Source organism: Gopherus flavomarginatus, chromosome 2, assembly GCF_025201925.1.
Source record: "Gopherus flavomarginatus isolate rGopFla2 chromosome 2, rGopFla2.mat.asm, whole genome shotgun sequence".
In the NCBI taxonomy this organism is placed as follows: Eukaryota; Metazoa; Chordata; order Testudines; family Testudinidae; genus Gopherus; species Gopherus flavomarginatus.
Genome location: NC_066618.1, coordinates 65,806,597 through 65,831,493, shown reverse-complemented (window position 1 = coordinate 65,831,493; position 24,897 = coordinate 65,806,597). Strand labels below are relative to the sequence as shown.

The 24,897-nt window shown below is 41.1% G+C and overlaps 1 protein-coding gene across 1 annotated transcript in view; it reads left to right on the top strand.

Annotated features, from left to right (window-relative positions):
- The window catches only part of HIBADH (3-hydroxyisobutyrate dehydrogenase), a 124,270-nt gene extending 115,747 nt beyond the window's left edge, over nucleotides 1-8,523 (top strand). The window contains exons 7-8 of the mRNA XM_050938707.1: nucleotides 181-337; nucleotides 7,558-8,523. Coding sequence (XP_050794664.1) covers nucleotides 181-337; nucleotides 7,558-7,716 — 316 coding nt within the window. The 3' untranslated portion in view covers nucleotides 7,717-8,523. The remainder of the gene's footprint in view (nucleotides 1-180; nucleotides 338-7,557) is intronic.
- Nucleotides 8,524-24,897: the final 16,374 nt, after the last annotated feature.

Below are 24,897 nucleotides of genomic sequence, written 5' to 3'. Positions count from 1 at the left end.
CGATAGATTGATGCCCTTTAATTTAAGATGGGGATCCCCTCCCCCTATATCAATACTCTATCATTTTTCTGGACTTATAATAAAGGGAGAGAAATGATAGTGTGGTCCTAGCATATAAAACAAGTCACCCATATCTTGTGCATTTTGACATTAATACTTCTTTTCCTTGACCTTTGACAGGTTAGGGCTTGACCCGAAACTGCTGGCTAAAATCCTAAATATGAGTTCAGGCCGTTGTTGGTCAAGCGACACTTACAACCCTGTTCCAGGAGTAATGGAAGGAGTACCTTCTGCTAATAATTTCCAAGGTGGCTTTGGAACAACGCTCATGGCTAAGGTACATAAATATAATCATAAGTATAGAAAGAACTGTTTTGTTGTTCTTGAGTGCCAGAATACATGAGAAATCTGTCTATGTTGTGAGTGTGGTCTCTCTGAATATCACTGATCGCTTATACCACACTTCTAATGGTGTACCACGTTTCCAGCGGACACTGGATGGAATGCAATGTTCTTCCCTCAGTTAAAATTGTTAATGGTGTTTGGAATTATGTGCACTCCTGGAGAGGACCACACATTACTGTAGCTCTGAATTATCAGCTGAATCCTTGATAGGTGTGGTTGTAGGGTTTCTCTTAGTATAGGATCAGTGAAGATTAGTGTTATGACTCTGTTCCAAAGACTGTCAACAAAGCCACATCCTCCCTCTTCGCTGCTGGAAGAAGTCCAACTCCAAATGCTCCTGGTTAGCTAGTGGCTATATAGAACAATTCCTAGCAGTTGTGCAGGATTTGATCCTCAGATGATATAAATCGGTGTATTTCTATTGACTTCAGTGGAATTATCTGATTTACACTAGCCTAGGATTTGGCCCACAGTGTCTTCCAATTGGCAATCTCAAAGGGCTTCACAATCATTGATTGACTTAAACCTCTCAACACCCCTGTGGGGTAGATGTAAGTATTATACTTATTGATGTGGACATGGAGACAATGAGATTTAAAATTGTGACCTCTATATTTAATTAAGAACCCTTAACCAATGAGGAACCCTAACTGCTCAGCTGGGCTGTTCCAGGGTGGATTTCAACCTTGTACTTGTATCCTACAGTCCTGAAGGTGGGTATGAAGGAAGTACCCCTCTATGCTCTGAGGACTGCCCGGGGATCCTGGCTGGAAGCCAGAGTCTCAACCCATTTCCCTCCTCCATGCAGGAAATAGGAGAGATGTCGGGAGGGGAGCCATATGCTGCATGAGACATGCAGTGTCATGCTCTGGTCCCATGACCAGGCAGCCCATTGTGTTATAGGGACCTTGCATCAGACCTTTTAAATCCGGCAACTACACTAGACCCTGCCAAAGTTGTGACTGTAATTTAAACCCTTAACTGAACCCCCCTGAAACCAGACCTCTGAGATGCTGGGTGGCGGGTGAGAAAATCCACATGGCAGTTTGCCACATGGGAAAGTTCTCATACAATTGACAACTGGCCTAGCCCCTGGCTTCATAAAAGATCCAGCTCACTAGGTAAGGGTGAGCAAGATGGTGATGGAATGGAGCCCAGCTGGCTACTTGCCAGCTGCAAGAGCAAACAGGGCCCAAAATAGCCACCCACCAGCAGCAAGGGCAAGCAGATGCTATCCCCTTCCCCTGGCAGGCAAGAGCCATCAGCTGGCCCCTTATGACAGGCTCTATTACGTGGATACCCCTTGTGCCGTACCTCCCAAGGAAAGGGGAGGGAACAGCAGAGAAGCAGTACTCTCCCCCTCCCTCTCCCACAGACACATATTCTACAGGGAGGTGGGATCTCAGGGAGCAAATGTAGCACTGCCCCAGCCAAATAGATAGATAGATAGATGACTAACAGGTCAAATACAGATATGAACAGGCCATATTTCCTTGCCTTCTCTCTATTGGAGATGCAAAAGTGATGCTTTCTTGGTGCATAGAGGGACAGTAATATTCTCTCTCCTGTAATATCTGATGAAAGAGGTGGGAGAATGAAACTTACAGTATCTTCCTTATTATTGCAACTGCCTCCTCTCCTTTCCCTCTTGAGGTCCCATATTGCTCCTTTCCAGTGCATCCACAATGCAGTAGCGAAATAATTTCCTCACTTGATCGATATCCCATTGTGTCATTATCTTCTCACATCTGTTACCCTTGCTCTTAAAGTCTTTGCACAATGCTGATCCCTTCTCCTCCTTTGCTCTTTTCTCTTACTATTTTCCAACATTCTCTCTTCCATCCCCTCTTGTTCCCTTCTCCCTCCTTGCTGTTTGTGCCTACTCTTTATACCTGAAGCTACTTTCCCATCAGTGCTCCAGGCTCCATCCCTCTTTTCATTCTATCATCCAAAATCCCACATGGTCCTTGTGATCTTTATCTGTCTTTATAGAATAAACTCCCCAGGGCAGGAATTTACTCTGTGTGCTGTGCTGCACAGAACACTTTGGTTTGGAGCTTAATTTTCCTTTTTTTTTTTAAAATAAACATTTGGAGCTTGCATGCCACAGGCCTCTTCACAGCATCTTCACTTTCAAGCGGAGTAAAAGCTACAGAAAGGAAGTTGTATGTGGGTTCTTCCTAGTTTCCCAGCCTTTTCTTTATTGACTCTAATACTTCAGTGTTTAAACCAAAAGCTGCAAAAAAAAAAAAAAAAAACCACCCAAAACCCTACCCTGGCCGCATGTGCGTATGTGACATAGACTCACACATCCTTGCTCTTTCATACTTAAGCTGCAAACTGATTTGTGTGGGTCATCCCTGATGCCTGCGTGAAACCTCTGTAGGGTGGGAAGCCTTCCAGATCAGCGTGCGGGATTGGGGCCTGTCTAGGATTATATGTGGGATTTGCAGTGTGCAGAAGGAAGTTGGACTTTTTGCTGATCTTTGTTTTTAACTATCTCAAAATATTTCATTGTACATTAGCCTGTTAGTATTTTTCACTTGCCTTCCCCCATAACAAGATTGTTTTCGGTGAGGCTCTGGACAGATGCAGGAGTAGCTTGCAGGATCAGGGCAGTAGTTATGTTAAAATGAGCACCCGCTTGTCCAAGAGTCTGAAAGTGAGCAGATACAGAGCAGTATAAAACACAACTCCTGCCTCCCTCCTCTTGTCCTTTAGTTATGCCAGCCCTAATATCCCACAAGGTCAGGTAAAAGAAAAGAGACTGGAGCAGAACTAGAAAGTGAAACTGATGGGGCTAGGGTTACTATCTTTCAGGTTCCCCAAAAGAGGATGGTGGAAGGAGCTGACGGGGGGTACAGTTGAGGGGTGCTGAATGTGTACTGGGAGGGGGGTGTTTGGGGGCTGATGGAAGGATGTGTGTACTGGGAGGGGTCTGGTGCCCTGGTACTATGATAGGCATTTTTCTAATGTGAATAAAATAGAGCATATTGTGGAGCAGTAGGAGATTGGGGAGGGGTGTAAGGAAAGTTACTAGGGAACAGGAAGGAGGAGAAAGATAGAAAGGAGTCAATGGAAGAGGGAAAAATGGTAGAGAAAAAGGAGACACCAGTGCAAAGGCACCTAATGTACGTGTGTGAACTGTTTTTAAAATTGATGTGAGCTAACTAATTTGGCTCTTCATTCTTCATTCTTCAAAATCAAAATTTAATTTTTCACTGATAAGGCTGCCAACCTCTGGCCTATCAAGTGTCAATGATAGCTAAGGAAAGGTTTCCTAAAGCACAAGAGTGTTCATAATGTAAATCATACAGTCAGATTGCTAGCTGCCCTCATCTGAGTTTCCTCCTCCTTTCTTCCAATGAGCAAAGCTGAAATTTCTGACTGTCTCTTCTAATCTTGAATCTGCAGCACAGGAGGGAGGGAGGGGCAGTAGATTTTTCTATTGCTTCTTCAGCAATCCTCAGGGGACACATTCTTTGATGCAGAGGGAACAATTACTTGAGTAAGCATTTAGCTAAGGCACTAGAGCTATTCATTACTGATACTTCCAGGTACTAAACAGTCCATTCCCTAGTCCAGGGGTCGGCAACCTCTGGCACGTGGCTCGCTAGGGTAAGCACCCTGGCAGGCCGGGCCAGTTTGTTTACCTGCCGCATCGGCAGGTTTGGCCAATCGCGGCTCCCACTGGCTGCGGTTTGCTGTCCCAAGCCAATGGGGGTGGCGGAAAGCAGTGCGGGTGAGGGATGTGCTGGCTGCGGCTTCCCGCTGCCCCCATTGGCCTGGGACGGCGAACCGCAGCCAGTGGGAGCCGCGATCGGCCAAATCTGCTGACGCGGCAGGTAAACAAACTGGCCCAGCCCGCCAGGGTACTTACCCTGGCGAGCTGCGTGCCAGAGGTTGCCGACCTCTGCCCTCGTCTACGTAAAGAGATTTGTGAGATGAGAATTTATCCTTTTTGTTTGTTCCACCCACTCATGCCATTACTCAAATTAGATTGTAAATTCTTCAGGCTGGGGACCTACTCTTTTATTTTTCCTCTAAACTGCACAGCACATTTGCCATAAAACAATAATGAATAATAAGAGTTTGTAGAGGAAGGGAGGGAGAGAATCGCTTGAAGTGGAGAAGATGACTGTCTACATAGACAATTATTTAAAGAATTATTTAAATGACCACAAGATAGCTGTTGTCCTAAGATGGTCATAAAACTTCATCTTCTCAGATGTCAAACGTGGTGATAGTTGAAAGATTTATTAAAGTACTCCACCACTGATGGAGCCCACAGACAAAGTTATAGGCTCCAAGTTTTTTTGGCAGCAAACTTTCTACAAGACACCTCTCTGGAAATCACCTCTCTTCTGTCTTGAAGTCTGGAGTAACCTAGTGTCTAGACAAGCTCTCTAATATGAGCCCTGGTCTGGAGATTTCACTTCAAAGATCAGATTTATTGCTTTTCCCTTTTAAGGGTCAGAGGGTTATACAGAGAAGACATTGCAGATCAGAAGTCCTCTCCTCCCATTAACATTAAAAGTGTTGATAACAGCCTTCCTTTTAGGATTCCTGGAAGAGCTAGATTTAGATCATATTAATCCTGACCCTTGTCGGGGGTGATTTATCCAGACACAGTAGGGGCAGAAGTAGGGCTTTCAATTTCTTTTTATTGAAGAGTTTCTGATGCTAGGTCAGGACAGTCTTTGGGTTTTCCTTTTAATGGCAGAATCTGATTCAGGTCAGACTAGAAAATAACTAAAAATAAGTGAAGTATTTCCTTAATAACAATAACAATTCTTTTAAAAATGTTAGCCACTGCTTCCCCATAAAAAACTGATATTTCTCCAACTCTATCAAAAATTGCTTTAGTTTCTGATAGTAAAACATCTGGAAGCCATTGTGTCAGTTCCCAAGAGGGGGAGAGGGGCAGGAAAGTATATTCTGATTCTGCCTTTCCCAAAAGGTCAGGAAGAGCCATATCCCAGTCAGAACAACTTTTGTCATCTGATGAAATTCAGAATATAAATTCTGAAGACAAGCAACTGTGCCCAGAGATTACATGTTTTTAATAACGTTATAGGATGCCTATTGACACACGGTTTCCATGATTGGGTTGTTTTAAGTAAATATAGCTCATTTTCCTTAGGTCTTCATCCCGTTACAAAAGTGCTAGTGTTGCTAGCAGCTGCTTTAAGAGGATGCAAAGAATATCTTATTGAATGCTGATTAGTCAAAGTTTTCTTGTTCAAGGAGCTTCAAGCAGCTACAGAAAAGAGGCTGGAAACTTCACAATCTGCTGTTTATGATAATACTTAGCAGTCTATTGTTCTGTAACAGCATCTATGCTACTTCAGAGTTCAGTATGACACAGAGGGTGAGGGAATCGCATCCATCATGGGAGAGAAGAGCAAAATTGTTTCTCTCATTTCTCACACTAGAGTCAGAGAAGTCCTTCTCCATTTAGGTCAACAACTAGCAGCGCTGTGTTTCAACAGTCTTGGAGCAGGGACTCATTGACCATGTTGAATGGTCAAGCCAAGATCTATGGAAATTCTGCCTATTCTAGTGAATGGTCCCTCAGAATTTAGAGTGTACCATTGGAAAATTGTGATCCTAAACACGTTCTCAGGAGTTGGGGACCCCATTTATACTTCCATGTCCATTCATAGAAAAAGGTATCTCTACAAGAAAGCAGCATACTGGTTTTCTGGGGTTAGGGCAGTCTTCTGTACAGTACTAGCCAATGATGTCAACAGTGTGGTGACCTCAACAGAGAGCATAGTAACAGCTTTTCTGGGGCCCTGTGAGGGTGGAGAGTTCCAGGGCTTGGGCTCCAGCCTGAGCCCATAAATCTACACAGCAATTTTTAGCCACGCAGTCCAAGCCCCATGAGCCCAAGTCAACTCACCAGGGAAGCCATGGCTGTGCCACACAGGGCTTTTATCCCTGAGTAGATGTATCCTATGGATATGATCTACACTGAAGCTGAGAGTGAGACTACCAGCTTCGGTAGACAGAGTTGCGAGCTCCAACCTGAGCCACAACATCCAAACTGCTATTTTTAGTATGCTAGTATGAGCCCTGCCAGAGTGAGTTGTCTGCTCACTCCCAGCTGCAGCATAGACATACCCTTAGGCTAATATGCCCAGGAAAGTGGAGTGATACTAGCTGAGGAGTGGGAATGGCCAGGACAGCCCAGGAACCTGGTTTATCAGAACTCTACTACAGTCTCCGTGGACAGAGCTTTTGGTGGTATTTAAAGCTGTCCCAGCTGACACAAGGGAAGTCTTAACTGGTCCCCAGAGTAGAGTTATAATGGAAACAGAATGTGCTTTCTCCTGGTATAAACTCCTCATGCAGCTCAAGAGACCGGGTTAGTCTAGGAGGGTTTGAGGCAAGTAAATACTATTATGCCCAGTTGAAGATGGTTAACCTGAGGCTCTGAGAAGCTGATTTTATGTAAGTATCACATCATCAGTGGCGGTGCCAGTTATAGAGCTCAGGAATCCTGACATTGAGTCCTCTGCTCCTGCCAGTAGGCGTGCTGCCTCTACTTCTAAAGCAACAGTGATTGAGGGAGAAAGCTGAGCTCCAAAGTGATGCCAAAAATGATGGGTCCATTTGGTTCTTCAGCATAAATTCACCATAAAATGCACTTTCTGTGTTGCTCAAACTATTCACTGAATGTGTGTCAAATTTGGCCCAGAAGAATAATAGGAAAATATCAAAATGTTTTGTCTTTTTTTCTAAATGGTATTTCATTTAGAAATTTAACTTTTTTTTAAGGTGAAAGAGTCCTCAAAAATAAAGGAAAAAAGTTGTTTTGGGTCATTCCCCCCCCCCCCATTTCAGGTGTTTTTAAAAATCAAAATGGATTTTTTTTCCTGTATTCGTTTCATTTGAGAAAAACTGGAAAAAAAAATCCAGTTTTGGTTTGAAGTGAATCAAAAGCTGTTTTAGACTTTCTGGTTCAGCCCCTGTCGCAATACCAAAAAATGAAGGCAATACCTGCCTTCTTCCAGGGCTGTAATTTTAAGGCTACAGTATTTCATTTGTTGGCAGTAGCTTCTCTTTATAAGGAAGCCAAATAGCAGGTAATATTCATATGGCTACTTAATTCCTTGTTGTTTCTCCCTATGTTTTTTCTGCTTTCAGGATCTTGGCTTGGCACAGATTACTGCTACCAACACTAAAACACCTGTTCCTTTGGGATCTCTAGCACATCAGATCTACAGGATGATGTGTGCAAAGGGCTATGCCTTGAAAGACTTCTCAGCTGTGTTCCAGTTTTTACGTGAGGAGGAGAACTTGTGAGCTGTTATTTTGGCAGCGGACACTATTAGAAACCAAACACTTTTTTTGGAACCTCCGTGTAGCTCATTTGACAAGTGACCTTTTATTAAACCCATATACAAGTCATGAACCCACACCGACCTGTCTGCTTTTGGTTGTCTAGGTCTCCGCAAACTCCAGGATTTTTCATCAATTCTTTAAAAAGCAGGCTGGGAGAGGGGTTATTTATTTGGTCAAATAAAAAATACACTGATTGTTTAAGAACCATAATAGCATATTCACAAAATCCAGTTAAGTACTTTTTTTTTTTAACTAAGTACCCAATGATTTGCATACAAAACAACTGACATTATGGCTCTAAATTGTGCAAACTAAATTGAATCTTCAATAGTAATAACATAAGGTGACAAACCAGCTTTCATTAACTTTTACTAAAGATAAAGCCTTCATGGAAAAAGGGAAGGTCCTTATAATGAAGAAACAGAATGTGTTTTTTTTTCTTTTTCTTTTCTTGCTATTTATTTTTAACTATTAGCTTGGGCCTGATAATCAGTGATGGATTTTTCCTGGGATTAGTGTTACAGATTTATGTTTATGGGTGTGTGTAAGTTAGTGGAAAGCTGTTACAGCATGTTTAACTGGTAGACTTAGTTAAAATAACATAGTATATGTGTCTCTCTTGTAAAGCTCCAGTACTATATTTGGCAAACCCAATTTTATATTTCCTTCTTGTACCCTGTCATATATTTTCAAAAGTCAAGAATGGCACCTACTAAAAATTCTGACAAATGTACATTTGCTTTAGATAATTACTGCATTATTATAAATGAATCTGATTATTTTGAAATCAAATAAAAATCCATGTTGGTAAATGCCTGCTATAAGGTTGGTTGTTTTTAAAATGCAAGTTTGCAAACATACAAATAGCTGCAAATTTGTGTTAGGTCATTCATTTTTTGGTCTTCTACAGTCCATTTTTAATAAGCCCTAAGTAGTTTTTATTGTCAAATGTGTAGGGTGGCATATTTGCATATTAATTTCCCTATCCATTCACCTACCCCTGTTCTAACATTCTGAAGATAAGTATTCCTGTTGACTTCGGTGGGACGACTCACGTATAAAGTTATTTGCAGGATTTGGGTCTTAATGGTCATTATGTAGCCTAACCTCTACATTTTCAGAATTTTGCATGTATAGTGGTATATCTAATAGGCGCGTGCAGGTAACAGTTATGTGCACAACGTAGGCACCAATTGTGCATGGAAAACTCAGAAAATTTGGGCATAGATTTTTATAGATTAGCAGCAACATTATACAAAATTCATTAAATATTACTGGTGGTTCTGTTTATTCCTTTCCAAGCTTGTTTTGATATCTAAATAAAGCTCTGGGTTAGTCTAATGCCCAAACCTAGTAGTAATTAAGAAAGCATTATACTGTTAAACAAGCATATGTTTCCAAATTATCAGTCTGCCTATAACTAATTAGATAAAAAGTAGTTCATCTGCTCAATTGCAGTGGTTCTGAATCTACCTGATATTACACATAAAACAAACTTCATTAAAAGAACATTATTAAGGTTGCAAAGTTAATTACTCAAAAGTTAGGAAATGCCAGAATTAAGATTGTTTATGCAACCTTAATTTTTTTCCTCCTGTGCATATGCACTGTCATACAGTCTTTAATTACATGATCACATAATATTTTTCCACAGCACTCCTGTCTCATTCAGTGAATAAGATGGACCTGCTCTGAGGAGGCTGGAGGGATAGCTCAGTGGTTTGAGCATTGGCCTGCTAAACCCAGGGTTGTAAGTTCAATCCTTGAGGGAGCCACTTAGGGATCTGGGGCAAAAATCAGTACTTGGTCCTGCTAGTGAAGGCAGGGGGCTAGACTCAATGACCTTTCAAGGTCCCTTCCAGCTCTAGGATATCTGGGGGGAGGGATAGCTCAGTGGTTTGAGCATTGGCTTGCTAAACCCAGGGTTGTGAGTTCAATCCTTGAGGGGGCCATTTGGGGATTAGTCCTGCTTTGAGCAGGGGGTTGGACTAGATGATCTCCTGAGGTCACTTTCAACCCTAATAATCTACGACTATGAATCAGGATTGGGTAGTGAAGGGAGGCTGTTGTCTTTAAGCAGGGTGGGCCATCTGGGCAACCATCCGGGGGTGCCGTGGTCAAGGGGAGCACCGTGTGGCAGCACAGAGGTTTTGCTGTCAATGTAGAGTCGGAAACAGCTTCCAGCTGGCAGGGGAGTGCTGTGGGGGGGAGAGGGGGCACCCAAATTTCTCCTGGCTTTGTCCGGAGGAGGAACATGGAAGGAGGAGGCAAGTACTGATGCACAGATACTGCTCTCCCCAACATTCCTCTGTGCCCCCTTAGGGGGCTGTGAGTGGGGGAGTGAGGAGCAATACCAAGCGCTCCATGCATCCAGGTCAATTTTCCTATGTGGGTGCAGGAGTTAGGGGTGATGGGGGCACAGTGCAGAGGTTAGGGTATGGGGCCCACACCGCCAGGGGAAATGCAGGAGGCACGCACATGGGCAAGGGGCAATGAGGGGGCACTGCGCTCATGGGGGCCAGAGGTGCCAAAATACAAGTTCACCCAGGGCGCCATTTTCCCTAAGGCTGACCTTGTCTATAGAACCCCTCCCTCATCTGTTGCACAGTTGGAAGATGTGCAGTGAATGAGGCAGGGAACTGCAGGAAGAACCTGGTCCATCTGCATTTGAATCATACGGCTTCCTCCTCCTCATTGCCTGCATACCAGCAGGAGTGTCACTGACAGATTCCTTGCTCTTCATTTCTAGTGCATGGCTGCACACTGGCCTGGAGTAGCCATGTCTGGGATAGCCAGGCATTGCCTCTATAGCCCTGGGCTGGAGGGAGCATGCTCAGTTGCTCTCTGTGGCTGGCTAAATGGTAGTTTGGTCACAGTAGGAGATCTGAGGGGTTGGAACATGTGTAGTCTGTTCAGCAGTAAGAGCTGAGAGGCTCAAGCATGCTCACTGAGGACGGACTCTTCAGAGATTTTAATTGATAACATTGAAGAAGTCTCTGCTGAGCATATGTGAACTGCAGTTTTTCAAAGGCTTATAACTTAGGCAAATGTGGGAAGATTTTCAGGGCAACAGAGAAGAGAGAGTGATTCCTGACACAATAGCCACCCACTTGTTAAATTTCAAGTCCCTGCTCCAAAGAATTGGGGTTAACAGAGAAAAGGTTGCCATAATTTAACAAGCCCAAAACTGTATTTTCCCCATCCTCATTTTTGTAAGCAGCTGAATTGTTTTGGATGGGGAAAAAAATTCAGCCTGAGGCAGACACCCAACCTGGAAAGTTTCAGCCCAGACAATCTTAAATCTGGCAAAATTATAAGCAACTGGAAAGACGGTCTTATAATGGGAAGTGTCTGCCAACCTTAATCAGCCCTACCAATAATAAAATTTATATTAGAATTTATATTTTCCTATTTCTATAGAGGAAAATTAGATATACATATCATATTGGTATTCATATTAGAACTGTATGTACAGTATATAAAATTGTAATTTCCCCTCTGCATGGGGTTTACTACTCTATGCAAGTTAGCGAAGTAGTAAGGCTGTTATCATTTTCAACATCTGTTGCTGGCAGTGACATCTTGTTGAGCAGAACAAAAAGCATGTAAAACTGTTGAATTTCTACACTAATGACCGAACCGTATATTCACCCAAATTTAGATGCAACAGATTAACTGCATACTGTGTAAATGTTCCAAAGGGAAACTTTAGGTAACTTATTTTTAAATTACTTTGAATATTAAACTGGCCCTTCCATCATGCTTGATGAGAAACTGCCTATATCTAATGCTTTGTGCCTAACATGAAACCACTATTAACCACTAAAGTTGTAGGGGGGAGTGGTTAATAAAAGTATACCTAAGCAGTCTTATTCATACTCACTCTGCCTTTGTTTCCACCTCCCCTTCAAAGATCAAAGGTCTAGCTCATTCTCCCCTCGTATCAGGGGCCCATGATTCGAATTAGTGCCTCTCCCCATACACAGCCTGCCCCAATCACTCCTCTTCCTGCCCATGACAGGCATTTATAACCTCACTTTTAGCTCTGCCCCCGTTAAGTGGCTCAGTTAGGCCCACTTGCTCTGACACAGGGAAGCAACAGGGACCCAACTACCCTGTGATAGCCAGCAATCATTGTTTGTGAGACTCAGCAACTGTAATTGATATTCCTGATATTTTGCCATCTTCAAAATATGGAGATATAAAAGATATGCAGTAGGCCTGAATATTTTCTGATCAGAAAAGGGAAGGCCTGAGTAGCACCAAAAGGGGGTGGATTTATCTCAGTATGCAAGGTCTCTTCTTATCCCCAAAAAACTACTTTGTAACAAACCGGTTAAGGTTGCTTAAGGGTTTTTTTTGTGACGGGGTGTTCCCTTTAAAAGTAAAGGAATGTCCTGTTAAGGTACCCTTCTTTAATGTTCATTATCCTCCACTCATCGCTTTCACTGACCGTTGGTCTCCATTTATAGAGAATTCCCATATACCTCCAACGTATACAGCAATTCAGTACACACATCACATTCCTCATGATCACACTGTAGCATAAGGCTGTAACTCTGACTGCGTACTTAACCACGAGAATACAACACATCATGCAATTCAACGTACATTTTAGAACTCAACACGCTGGATATAACATGTCTGTATGTGGTATTTTCCTATGGGGAAGAATGAGGTGGGAGTTAAGGTTTTCCACTATAGCATGGTTGTCAGGCATATATGTGTATTGCCACTGTATGTGCTGGAGGTGTGTGGGGAATTGATTATAGAGGAGTGGAAACTTCCATCCAAATTTCAATCTCCAAAATGGTACTAAGAAAATGAATTTACTGGTTTTTTTTGATGTGATGAAACACAACTGTCGAGCTAGGCTCCTTTCCATATTATGGATTTAGGCACTGATTATACATATAACATTGATTATACAACCTTAAAGTCAATGGGAGTCTTTTCATTGACTTCACTGACAGATGGATATGTTGGTTAGTGGAAACCATACAAAACTGAAAAGCTATTATACAATATTGGGATGAATTTAGTTCAGTGTCCACAAATTACCACAAATGCTCTCAGTCTGACAGGCTCATACCTGCAACAGTTGAGACTTTCTCTTTTCTGTGGAATGCAACAGCCTAACAGATGTGTAACCGATCTTTTAAAATCTGGTATTTTCAGATTTGGAAAGACTTGTCACTTTCACCTGTTTTATTTGGCAGAGCCTGACAAGTTTGTAGTATGGCTAGTAAAAGTTGTATAAATAAGGAAACTCTGTAAATTTTACTGTTGTTGTTGTCAGGCTGATCAAGAGAATGAATTTAATTATTTCACATGGTAGAACTGGAGTAGATTCAATATATTGAAAAGTATTTTTAAACCTTGATCAATGTGTGCATATGTCAGTTATTCTTGTGCATTATTCATGCATTCAGTGAATATTTGTGGTGTATTGAAACCTATAAATTCTAAAAAGTAATAGATTTCTAAATATAGTTTCTATGTAGTTAAAAGCAGTTTGAATATTCTGTCTCCTGCCCTTTCACTACTGAGCTTAACCCTGACTTGGAGTCTTCATTCTCATTAGGGGTCAGAGGTAATTTATTTTCTCTGCTAATTTAGTTTTGGGTTTTACTGAGTCCAGAAGGTAGGATGGCTGTTTGTGGTGGTGGTGGCGGTATAACAATATGCTGTTAATCACCAGGCATTCCCTTGATTTGGAAATAGTAACACATTGTGTTGCCATTTATATAACACCTAGATTTCAAAAGATCCCAAAGCACTTCACATGTGTAACGGTACATGACTGATACCTGTATCACTTAATTGACAATTGGAATGCAACCACCCTGAGAAATTCAGAAACTGTTACAGTGCATAGCAGCACTGCACAATAATTTAGAGAAACAATTTAATCATATTATAGCCAACTGTAATTGCAGGGTGGAACCTGGGTGAGCAGAATATTACCAGAGTTGAAATTTAGCCAGGACAAACTTTTTTCTCAAAGGTGAACTTATGCTTACAGACACTTTGCATTGGTCTTACACATGGTATAATTTCTGGAAAAAAGTATTTATATATTCGATACCTGACAGTTGGTCAAGGTAGGCACAGACTACTCACATATGGCACCAATATTCAGAGGGAAAGACAAAAGACGGCAACTGAACTAAGAAGCTAATCTGACCCAGGTAGTACTTTTTAAAATTCTCTTCAGGTTGGGTACCTAGTTAGTGCTTCCTCTTAAGTCTTTCTCTTTTGTTCCAAGAAACTTGCTTTCTCCATGACTGTCTAGTTTGCGAACACATTGTACAGTACAGCATGGTAGGCTGTCCTGTTATCCTAGATATTTTACAAATACAGACTAAAAGACAAGTCCTTACCCTGAAGAGCTCACAGTTTAATAGAAGACAGCTAAACTTGTGTACACACGCTTCTAAATTCTACGCCACCTTGCCCTCTTTAGCTGCTGTGCTCCAGATCTCTTACCTCCATGTCCTGCTGCTTTATTCCTATGACTGTCAGCACTGTTGCATAGTTGGCTTCCCCCCCCCCCCTTTTGTGTAGTAAATGTCATCTTGCTTGGAAGTGATTTTTTTTTATTGTCTTGGGGGCATGTCCATGCAGCATAACTAAATTTTGCAGATTTAGGACAGTGGTATGTTACTTTAACTATAAATTTAAACTCTTAGGCTGTCATTGTATGATGGTGGTTGGGAGGCCAACTTAAAGGTCCATAACCAGTCAAAGCACCTGAACACCTACCACAGAATATAACTAAAGAATATGTCAATATCAGCATAACCGACTGTTCCTGAAGATTGACACAGTCGTCAGTATCATTCAAAAGGGTGCTTATCAGGACTGGCACTGACAATAGTATCAGCAAATGTCTAAGGGTTCTTGGGTGCCAAATAAGAGCAGCACCATTTTTGTCAATCCTAATCTTATCAACACAGCATTTATGACTAATAATAATGGCAATGAAGTCCTGACTGTAGGCATTGGTGGCATTTCGATCACGTCTGTCTACAAACCACCATGCAAACAATTCAAGTTCACTACCCCACATAAAGTGTTTTATCATGTTACAGCATCAAATGGGGCTACAGTGTAACTGTTGAAAATGGTGAATTATTTGACTCATGGGTAGATGCACACAGCTTGAGCTAATTCATGACCCCACATTCCCCAATTCCTTCTACAGCAGCTAGTGGAAACAGGACTAGAACCCTGATCTGGCATTTGTGAGTAACAACATAGCTGGTTTGTGTAACAAACTTAGTTTGGGTCTGATTCCATGTTTGCAGCACTCGTCCATCCAGATCTGTGAAGATATATCACCGAATTCACTCCCATTCCAGCACCACTTTAATTTTAAGAAAGTGGAATGGAAGACTCCACCAACAACCTCAATGACATTGTAAGAAAGAGCGAATCAATACCAGAAAATTATGATCAGTTTGTCAGTGCAGTACACACTGCCTCAAAGAAGCATATTCCACAAGGCTGCAGAACAAATTATGTACCAGGACTAACAGCCGAGTTACTAGATTGGTATGCAAAATACATGCAGAAGTTTGAAGCAGATCCATTTGCTGAGGATACTATTGCAGATGGTGAAGAATTGGTTTTTACGCTAAAAGAGGAAAAACAGAAGTCCATGGTAGAATCTCACTGAGTGCATGGATGTGACCCACAGCACCAAGAAAACATGGATAACCATCTGGATGCTTAACAATGACCCAAGGACGGCAGAGCAACACTACAACATTACTGCAGACCAGAGTGCACACCAACTCATAGAAAATGGCAGGGCACTGAACAAACAACCCTAGACATAGCTTAAGTGGCAAGAAGACTAGGAGACTTGTAATTTTAGGGCAGAGTACGTAATGACCAATTAAACCTCTGGAATGAACACCCTCAAGAGTCGTAAAGCTGCCAGTCTAGATGACATTCATACTAACCAAATCAAACACTTCAAACCAGCCACAAAGAATTCTTAAGTTGTCTAACACATGCTCATCCACTTAAAAAGTAACCAAGATCTGGCAATGAGCATGTATTGCTGCATTCCTGAAGCTGGGGAAGAAGGCAACAGAGCTGAAGATCTTCAGGCCTATATCACTACAATGTCACCTCTGCAAACTGTATAAGTGTCTCGTTTTAAACTACCTATTGGCACTTGTTGAAAAGCACCTAATCCCAGAGCAAGCTGGATTCTGCCCAGGCAAATCTTGCACCAGTCTGTATGGTAACAGACTCAGTGTTTGTCAACCTATTAGCAGCATATGACACATTGAATCACTGAAGGCCCTTCACTAAAATACAACATGATGAAAGATAACCATCTCATACAACTGAGACAATGTCTACTAGAGAACTGACTTTTTTACGTCAAACTATGCAGGAAGCAGAGTCCATGTGGCAACAGAAAAACGGCCTACCACAAGGGAGTGTACTCTGACCAATACTCTTCGATGTGTACCCAAATGATCAACCAGTCCATCTCAGCACAAAAAGTTTTCTATAAGCCAAAGACTTACATATTGCTGCCCAAGCCAAGGATCTCTCTCATATTGAAGCTATGTTAACATCAGCACTGTCTGTGCTCTCTCTATTACACCAAGAACCAACTGCACACCAACCCAGCCAAAATGCAAATAAGTATCTTCCATTTTCTGAATCATGAAGCTAGTAGACAACTCAACATCATCTGGAATGGGGTATCACTTGCCCACTGCTGGAATCTTGTCTACCTTGGAGTGACACTGGACAGCACTCTCTCCTTCAAAGTACACGTGGAGAAGACAAATGGCAGTGTTAGCACCCAGAACAACATACTCAAGAAGCTTGCTAATTCAAAATGGGGAACCAACCCAGCAACCATAAGACCCATCACCATTCAACAGCTGAATACACATGTCCAGTGTGGGAAAGATCAACTCATGCAAAGAAGCTGGACCCTGGACTGAATGACAGCTGCCACTTCATCACAGGATGTCTAAAGCCAACAAATGTGAACAGCCTTAATCTGCTTGCCAGAATCACTCCACTGGATATTAGGAGAGTGGTCACAAGCAAAATGGAACAATTATGACAGGTTGAAGACAGCAGACATCTGCTATATGGCCACACTGAAGCAGTTAGCCACCTGAAAATATGATAAATCTTCTTAGCTGCAGCAGGGCCACTTAAAAAGTCACCAGTGGCTTCATGACTGGAAATGTGGTGCACACAGCTCAGAATATTTGAGACAAACATCAACATGCACATTGATGTTACTGAAGCCTTCACCCAAGGGTGGAGAAGGATTGGTTGAGTTGGAGATGTTTAAATTGTTGCTGAAGGAGAATTGGCAGGTAGAAAGCCAATATGCAGAAGTAGGGCCAGGCACACGTGACTGTGGTAAAACACAACACAAACCATGGCAAATCTATTGGTCTGCCAACTGATGGAGAAACCGTGCACCGTGGAAGCTCTCGCCAGGGCTACAGACCAGGCTGCATCATGTTCCCAACACTGGAAAAACCTCTGATTGTGGTGGAAGGATATTTGAAGTCAAAGCACCAAAAAGGGTAATTTTGCTTGCCCAATTCTAGTCAAGAAATGTGTTCCAGACATGTAGACTTAAGACATTCCAGTATATCCATGCAGTCCTGGCCCTTACACAATATCTGACTCAACTTTGATTGAACCTATATTGCACAGAGCAGGGCTCTTTGAAAAAAAATTTTAAACCTTTCGACAAAAACTCCTGCACAGCTGTGAATTTCTGCTTCTAATGTACTATATGTTTCTCAACTAGGTTATAACATCATATATTAAACATATATATGTAATTACATCATATAATGTTTGTACAGTGCTGCACGCTCTGTGAGTGCTCAATGATAACTATGTGCCGTGCCAGAATTAAAAGCCTGTTAAAGGAAACTAGAGCAACAGCTCTTCAGCGCCTCCAAGAGTTACTACACAACAAATGAGCCCCTCTGAAAAGCCATTCAGTTGTATTTCCCAACCTCAATTGTGGGACCCAGGTTCCTGCACCTACCTCCATATTATACAAGGCTAGTTCACATGAGGGGTGGGGAACAGTTCATTCCATCAAGAGTAAGCAGGGAAGAATAGCAATTGTCTAGCACTGGTGTGTCTTATCTGTGGAGGGATATTGGGGAATAGTGGATGGGAGGTTTCCTCTTACAGGAGAATAGAGGAACCCACAATTTGCCCAGCCAGAACCTCTAATAAAGAGGGAGGTATTCTGAGTCCACAGGGAGCTCTAGGTCTTGCTGGAGGGCTCTCAGGAAGCAAGAAGCAGCTACTGCTCTACCCCACCCAGCACTAAAATCTGAGCAATAAACATCACACCAGCATTTCCAACCTCTCCCTGGGGCCCTCAGCACAAGTTTAGCAGAACTGTCTGTCTTGGCCCTGGCTGCCTAGAGCCTACTTATGGAGTTTCTCTTGAACAGCCAGCTTTTGTTTCTGTAACCTTCTAGCTGTTGATCTCCAGTTTGTGTGGAAGTAAGATGTTAGCTCTTTCTTGTTTTCCAGGTGCTCACAATAGTGCTAGCAAGTGCACAAAGTGTCAATCAATCTAGAAGAAACGAGGGATAGTAAGTAAATATGGTTACAATCTGTGAGCCAAAATGATGGAGATGTGGAAAATTCCTCATAAACTGGCTACATAAACAAAATTGTAACATAATTTTGAAATAGATTTTCTCATTGCAACTTTTACATTTACCGGAAAATGAGAAACAGCCTTTTCCATATGTAGCTGTGCCAAACTACATGCTATCTTTTAAAAATTCACAATAAACTCTTGAGATTATACTCCAAATTCCTTCTGCCCTTTATCCAGTTACATAGAAATGTGTGTTTTGATTGATTTGTTAATGTAGGTATTGGTTATCCATCTATCTGATGGACTACATGTTATTGGCTTCATTTTTTGTTTGTTTGTTTTGTAAAACATAGGTAGGGATCTATTAAGGAATGGTTGCATTTTGATAAACTAGTAAGTCTCAAGGCAAACCTGCCATGGTGCTGTTAACACATTACAAACAAGAAAGTAGTAAGTGGAAATAATGCACTCATTTAGAAGTAATAAAGCTTTTGATCTTTCTTTGAAGAAAGAGTATATGCTTAAACTACCTATTCAGGGACAACCAGATGCCTGTAAAGAAGGGTAGTTTGCTTTGATAGAAAATCACTGAGGCCTGCCGGCAGCTCTGGTTTGTAAACAGATTAGTTAAGTGCTCATCAGCACTGATTTGCATAGGACAAACTTTGAAATAGGGCTAGTGCACAAACATTAATGAGCTATGAAGCCTCTACTCTCAGGAAAGCTACCAGGTTCCTGTTAGCTAGAAATCTCAGTAGATAATTATTTTGTGGGGAGAGAACAGTCATTATTTAGAAGTGAGGGCCCTTGCACCGTTCAGTAGTTGATAGGGAATTGGTGAATGACAGCTTGTGTTGTTTTCCTGAAATCTTTAATACAAGATAAATGGGGGTTGGGCAAAATGGGTCATAGATAGAAAATTTGGAAAGAAGGTGTATCCTTTTGCTCATTGTTGCATTGGTCATCAGTTTAACACAGAATGTGCAATGTTGCTCCCATGACCGATAAATGTTGAAGTATTGTGAAATGGACCTATATTTGGACTGTGCAGTAAGATCCATGATCTAAAAAGTTCATGGCTGGGGTTGGTTAGGCAGTAAAATACCTGTCACTTTACAATAAGAATAAGTGAGATGTGTGTGCTTTGGAGGTCTGTGTGTGGAAGTTGGTGCCTGCCTGAAAACTAGGCAGTTACACTTTGTCTACTTAAGCATCATTTGATACAAGCAATTACTTTTGTTTAAAATGAAGACAGAGGCTCAGTCTTTCTTTGCAACAAATACAACAGATGGTGAGGTTCACCATTTCATAGAAAGTATAAAAGAGCTACAGTAGTTCAGTGCCTTCTGCATTGTTAAGGATACTCACTTCTCATTTGATTTCTGACTAGCCAGTGATTTGCTATTCCTCTCATTAACAAAGCTACAGAGCAGCAGTTATTCCCAAAAGAGAGGCGGAGGAAATCTAGAGAAAACATGTCAAATGTCACTTGAACCATTCTGCAAATTTCAGAGCAAACTTCTTGTATCTAGAAACAATATTATAATGACTCTAAACGCAGCTGGCTAAGTTCTTCCCTTAATATCCACGAACACAGTGGTTCTCAACCAGAGGTACGCAGAGGTCTTCCAGGGGGTATGTCAGCTCATCTCGTTATTTGCCTAGTTTTACAACAGACTACATAAAAATCACTAGTGAAGTCAGTACAAACTAAAATTTCATACAGACAGTGACTTGTTTATACTGATCTATATACTATACTCTGAAATGTAAGTACAATATTTATATTCCAATTGATTTATTTTATAATTCTATGTTAAAAGTGAGAAAGTCAGCAATTTTTCAGTAATTCTGTGCTGTGACATGTTTGTGTTTTTATGTCTGATTTTGTAAGCAAGTAGTTTTTAAGTGAAGTGAAACTTGGGATTACACAAAACCAATCAGATTCCTGCAAGGGGTACAGTAGTCTGGAAAGGTTGAGCGCCACTGCATTAGCATATTGACTTCAGGAGTGGTGTGAGAAAATGAGAATAGAGATTCAGAGTGTGTGTTAACAGAGAGTCTATATGTTGGACACAGTTGGGCTAATCGTACCACTTAAAATATACCCCCACCTCTTATACTAACTTTATCTTACTTTGTGTCATAGGTTATGTCTACACTACCATGGTAAATTGACCTATGCTATGCTACTCCACTACGTAAATAATGTAGCTGGAGTCTACGTACCTTAGGTTGAGTTACCGCAGGGTCTACACTGCAGGGGGTCGACAGGAGAAAATCTGTTGACTTACCTTACTCTTCTCGTCAGGGGTAGAGTATAGGGGTTGACTGGAGAGCGATCTGCAGTCAATTTGGCTAGTCTTTACTAGATCCACTAAATCGACTGCCAGTGAATCAATCTCAGAGCATCTTTCCCCGCTGTAGTGTAGACCTGCTCTCAGGCTCACATCCTGTGTCTGACATCCGGCTACAACCAGACTCGCATGAAGCCTACTCATTGCTCCATGTATAATACCAACAAAATCCATCATTTCACTCTATTTCTGCTAATAAAAATCTTGTTCACACCTTGGTCATCTATAACTTCATTGTCTCTAGCCTTTCTTATCCCTCTTCCCTGCACTCCAGTCCTATCCAGTTTTTTGCTGCTAAAGTTACCTTCCTCTCCCACAATCATGCCAACTACAGTACCTCAAATAATTTTGCTGGCTTTCTTTTATCACATCTGATTTAAACTCCTAATTTTCCCCTTCCGAGACCCTATTTAACCTCACCCCAGTCTAGGTCTCTCTTCTCTTTTCTTCCTACTTACTTACTTCCCTATACTCTTCTGTCTCCTTACTGCTCCCTTTGAGCCCAATATTCTCTATTGCCATGCACCTTATGTAGTCATTTACAACCATGTTAATGCTGCCAATGAGAATGGTAATATTTTATTCTCACTTGGCACTTGGTTTACAACTATGCAAGACTCAAGGTAGTGGAGAATCAGGATCTTTGTCTTCAACACTCTAATTCGAAGCTTGCATCATATCGTCTGCTATTGAAAGAGTTTCCCCATTAACCAGCCAATACATACCCTCTCCCTCTTTCATCAAGCCTATTTTCACACATGAATCTTTCCTGTGTGGGCCACCTCAACAATAGTTTCTTTCTATACCCTTCCTTACTTGAGCTGTTTTATCTGACATGAGATTTTCTATAGTGCCTAATACCTAAGCGCTGCCTGCATCTTGTCATGCTGATGTTAGAGTGCAAGTTCTGCAGGACAGAGACCGGGGGCCTGACTCATTTTTCTTTTACATTTACACCCATGCAACTCTATTGACTTCCACAGGGGGTTCTCCTGTTTCATACCAATGTAAGTAAGAGCAGAACTGAAACCCAAATTGGATCTTATTCTGTATTTTGTAATATGCTATGCATATTTAATTTACTGCCCTATGTAAGTACTGATTAGTAATATTCCCCTCTGGAAAATATAGGAATATTGGATTAAGGATAAATTTTAGTCTTAACTTCTTGAATTTCCATCCTCATGTTGGATGTAAGCAAGAATTGTAACACTGATTTAGTTTTGTATTCTTTATGAAGATGATCCGTTTTGTATTCTAGAAACCATATAAATAAGCTTGAGGCAACGAGTTGAAATCTATTTTCTTTTTGATACTGCTTTTACAATCCTGGGTTTAAACAGATTTCAAAATTATTTACTTTTATTACTGGGAAATTAGATTTAACAATGTAATGACTGATGTTGCTGTATGGATGACCTAGCTAATTACAAAGAATACCTTTGATGTTAGTTCTAAAAGGGCTCATTAGCAGATGTTTCAGGTATATAAGAAAAAAGCCTTACTTTACTTTATCTGAAAGCATCACCTCCAAAAACACTAGAGTGAAATAAAAACTGATGATCAATGTTGAGGTGATTCTTCTACTTCCTTCTCTCCCATGTAGCTGTTAACAGTAATTTACAGTTACTCAGTTACATTTAGAAAGCCCTGATATTCCTACCTGAAGTAATAAATATCAGAATGGGTGCAACTAGCCTTTATGGCATGCAATAAATTAGCAAACTGTGCTGTACTAAAAGACCATTGCCAAAGTGTTTATCAAAAAAAATATAATATTGAAGAAAGATCCATTTTCCTTGTACTTCCTCATGTATACAGAGAAAATTATGATAAAACTAAGCATATTTGTTAGTTTAATTGTGCCATTTTCTTTATAGATAGAACTTAAATATTGTACTTTTATGGCTAGAAACATAATGGAAACCCTATTCTGATTGGTTTTTTAAGTACATGCCTTCATTTCTTTTCTTTGGATCTTTACCTGGCTTGATCTATATTACTCTGAGCCTGTTTCTTCTCACAGTTATATCAGTGTAGCTCAAGAGCGACTGTGTTAAAGTCAGGTTTCAGAGTAACAGCCGTGTTAGTCTGTATCCATATTAAAGTCAGTGAGTGAAATCGTGGCTCTGTTGGTTGATCTGGGAGGTTTGCCATTGACTTCTGTGGGACGAGGATTTCACCCAATGTAGTTAGTCCCCTGTAAACAAAACCAGAATCAGGCTCTTAGTGTTTTAATGAACAACAAGGGTTTATAAAGAGCCATTTTTTTCAGGAAACTAGATTGTTTGGGTACAATTACAAAATTAATGGATGAAAAGAATGCAGTAGATTTCTGGATTTTATTAAAGTGTGATGGTATGTCTTAAAAATCTTATGCTCAATATTAATTCAAATTGACTTACATAGGAGTCACATGCATTGATAATTCACTAATGGACCACAAAAATGTAATGATAAATGGCAATGTACTGTGTGGTAGGAAGTTTTGTGGTGGAGTGTTGTGGTTAAATCTAGTCCTAATGTTTTCATTAATGATGTGAAAGAGGGGATTAACAACCCATTATTGAAATTTGCAGATGACAACACATTGATGGCATCACTTCATGTATACAGAAGATATCTCTTTGACAATCCACAGGTGACCACCTTTGAGGGATTAAAACAGCAGCTTGTGTTATGTAAGTGGGTCAACAGCACCTTGGTCAGCTGTCTCAAAAGTTGCTGATAGGTTGAGTAGTCTGAATATTGAGATATGGCCAACTTTCACTACCATTTTGAGGTTATCTGTTAGTACCACTCAGGTTCTTTCCATGTCATGCTCCCATCTGAACCTGATTGCAAAGCATCCAGAACATTGGCATATGTCACACATTGTTATTTAAGCTAGGTTTCCGCTACTTGCTTAAAGTTTTTGCCTAGAAATGAGAGGTTGGAGGTGGGGTGGTAGTTGGAAAGGTTTTCTGAACCTTATGTTGTTTTTTAGACCTCAAAATATAAACAAGTTCACTTCTCTGAAGGAGATGTTCGTGGTTTCTATAAAAGGTGTTCTTTGCTGGTTTTCACAGTTATAAATGGGAGAGAACTTCGGATTCCAAACAGAAAGTGGCTGGCAACCTATCACTCTAAGAGCTATTCCATCCTAAATGAAAGCATATATCAAAACATCTCCTGAGGGTCAGGACTCTTACAGAGTATATCAAAACAAAGGAGGGTACTGGCTCTGTGTTTCTTGAAGATATCTGGCATTTCAGTGCTCACGGTGCTAACAGAAGTAATGGATGTCCGCCTAGCCACTGACAATGAAAAACACCAGTGTAATCAGATGTGTCAAGCAGGCAGAGTTCTAGAAAATGTCTTTTATTAAGCATGCTGAATGGCCAGTATTACATGCTGAAGTTCTCAAGTTTGATTGCAGCAGCCTGTGTCTCAGCTTGCATTCCTGCACCCTTGGTGCCACACCAAACTTTATTCCTCCTTAAGCCTGACCCTCTTTCTTCAGTTCCACTAATCATACCACATATTTACTAGTTTATAAACAAACAATTAACTTCTAATCCCACAGAACACCCATAGTTTACTATCACATAGCCTAGTCCGAATTCTGACTTTGCCATGAACTCAAGGAGACACTTAATTCCTGATTATAATGTGGTTTCCTCAATGGGTGACTGCACTGCATTACTCCTGCCTTTATCCCCCATTTTCAAATTTATTAACTTGTCTCTCTCTAGAGTCTCTTCCAAGACTGCAGGGCTAGCATCAGGATTATTCTCTGGCACACTTGGCATCTCAACAGACTAACAATGGATGGTTTCCCATTGTTCCCCACTGTGTCTGTTGGCATATCTACGGCTTCATCATAGCCAGGCCCTACCAAATTCACGGTCCTTTTGGTCAATTTCACAGTCATAGGATTTTAAAAATTGTAAATTTCATGATTTCAGCTATTTAAATCTGAAATTTCATGGTGGTGTAATTATATGGGTACTGACCCAAAAAAGAGTTTGAGGGGCTCATAAAGTTATTGTAGGGGGTGTTGCGGTACTGCTACCCTTATTCTGTGCTGCAGCAGGCGGCAGTGCTGCCTTCAGAGCTGGGCAGCTGGAAAGTGGCTGCTGCTGGCCAAGATCCCAGCTCTGAAAGCAGAGC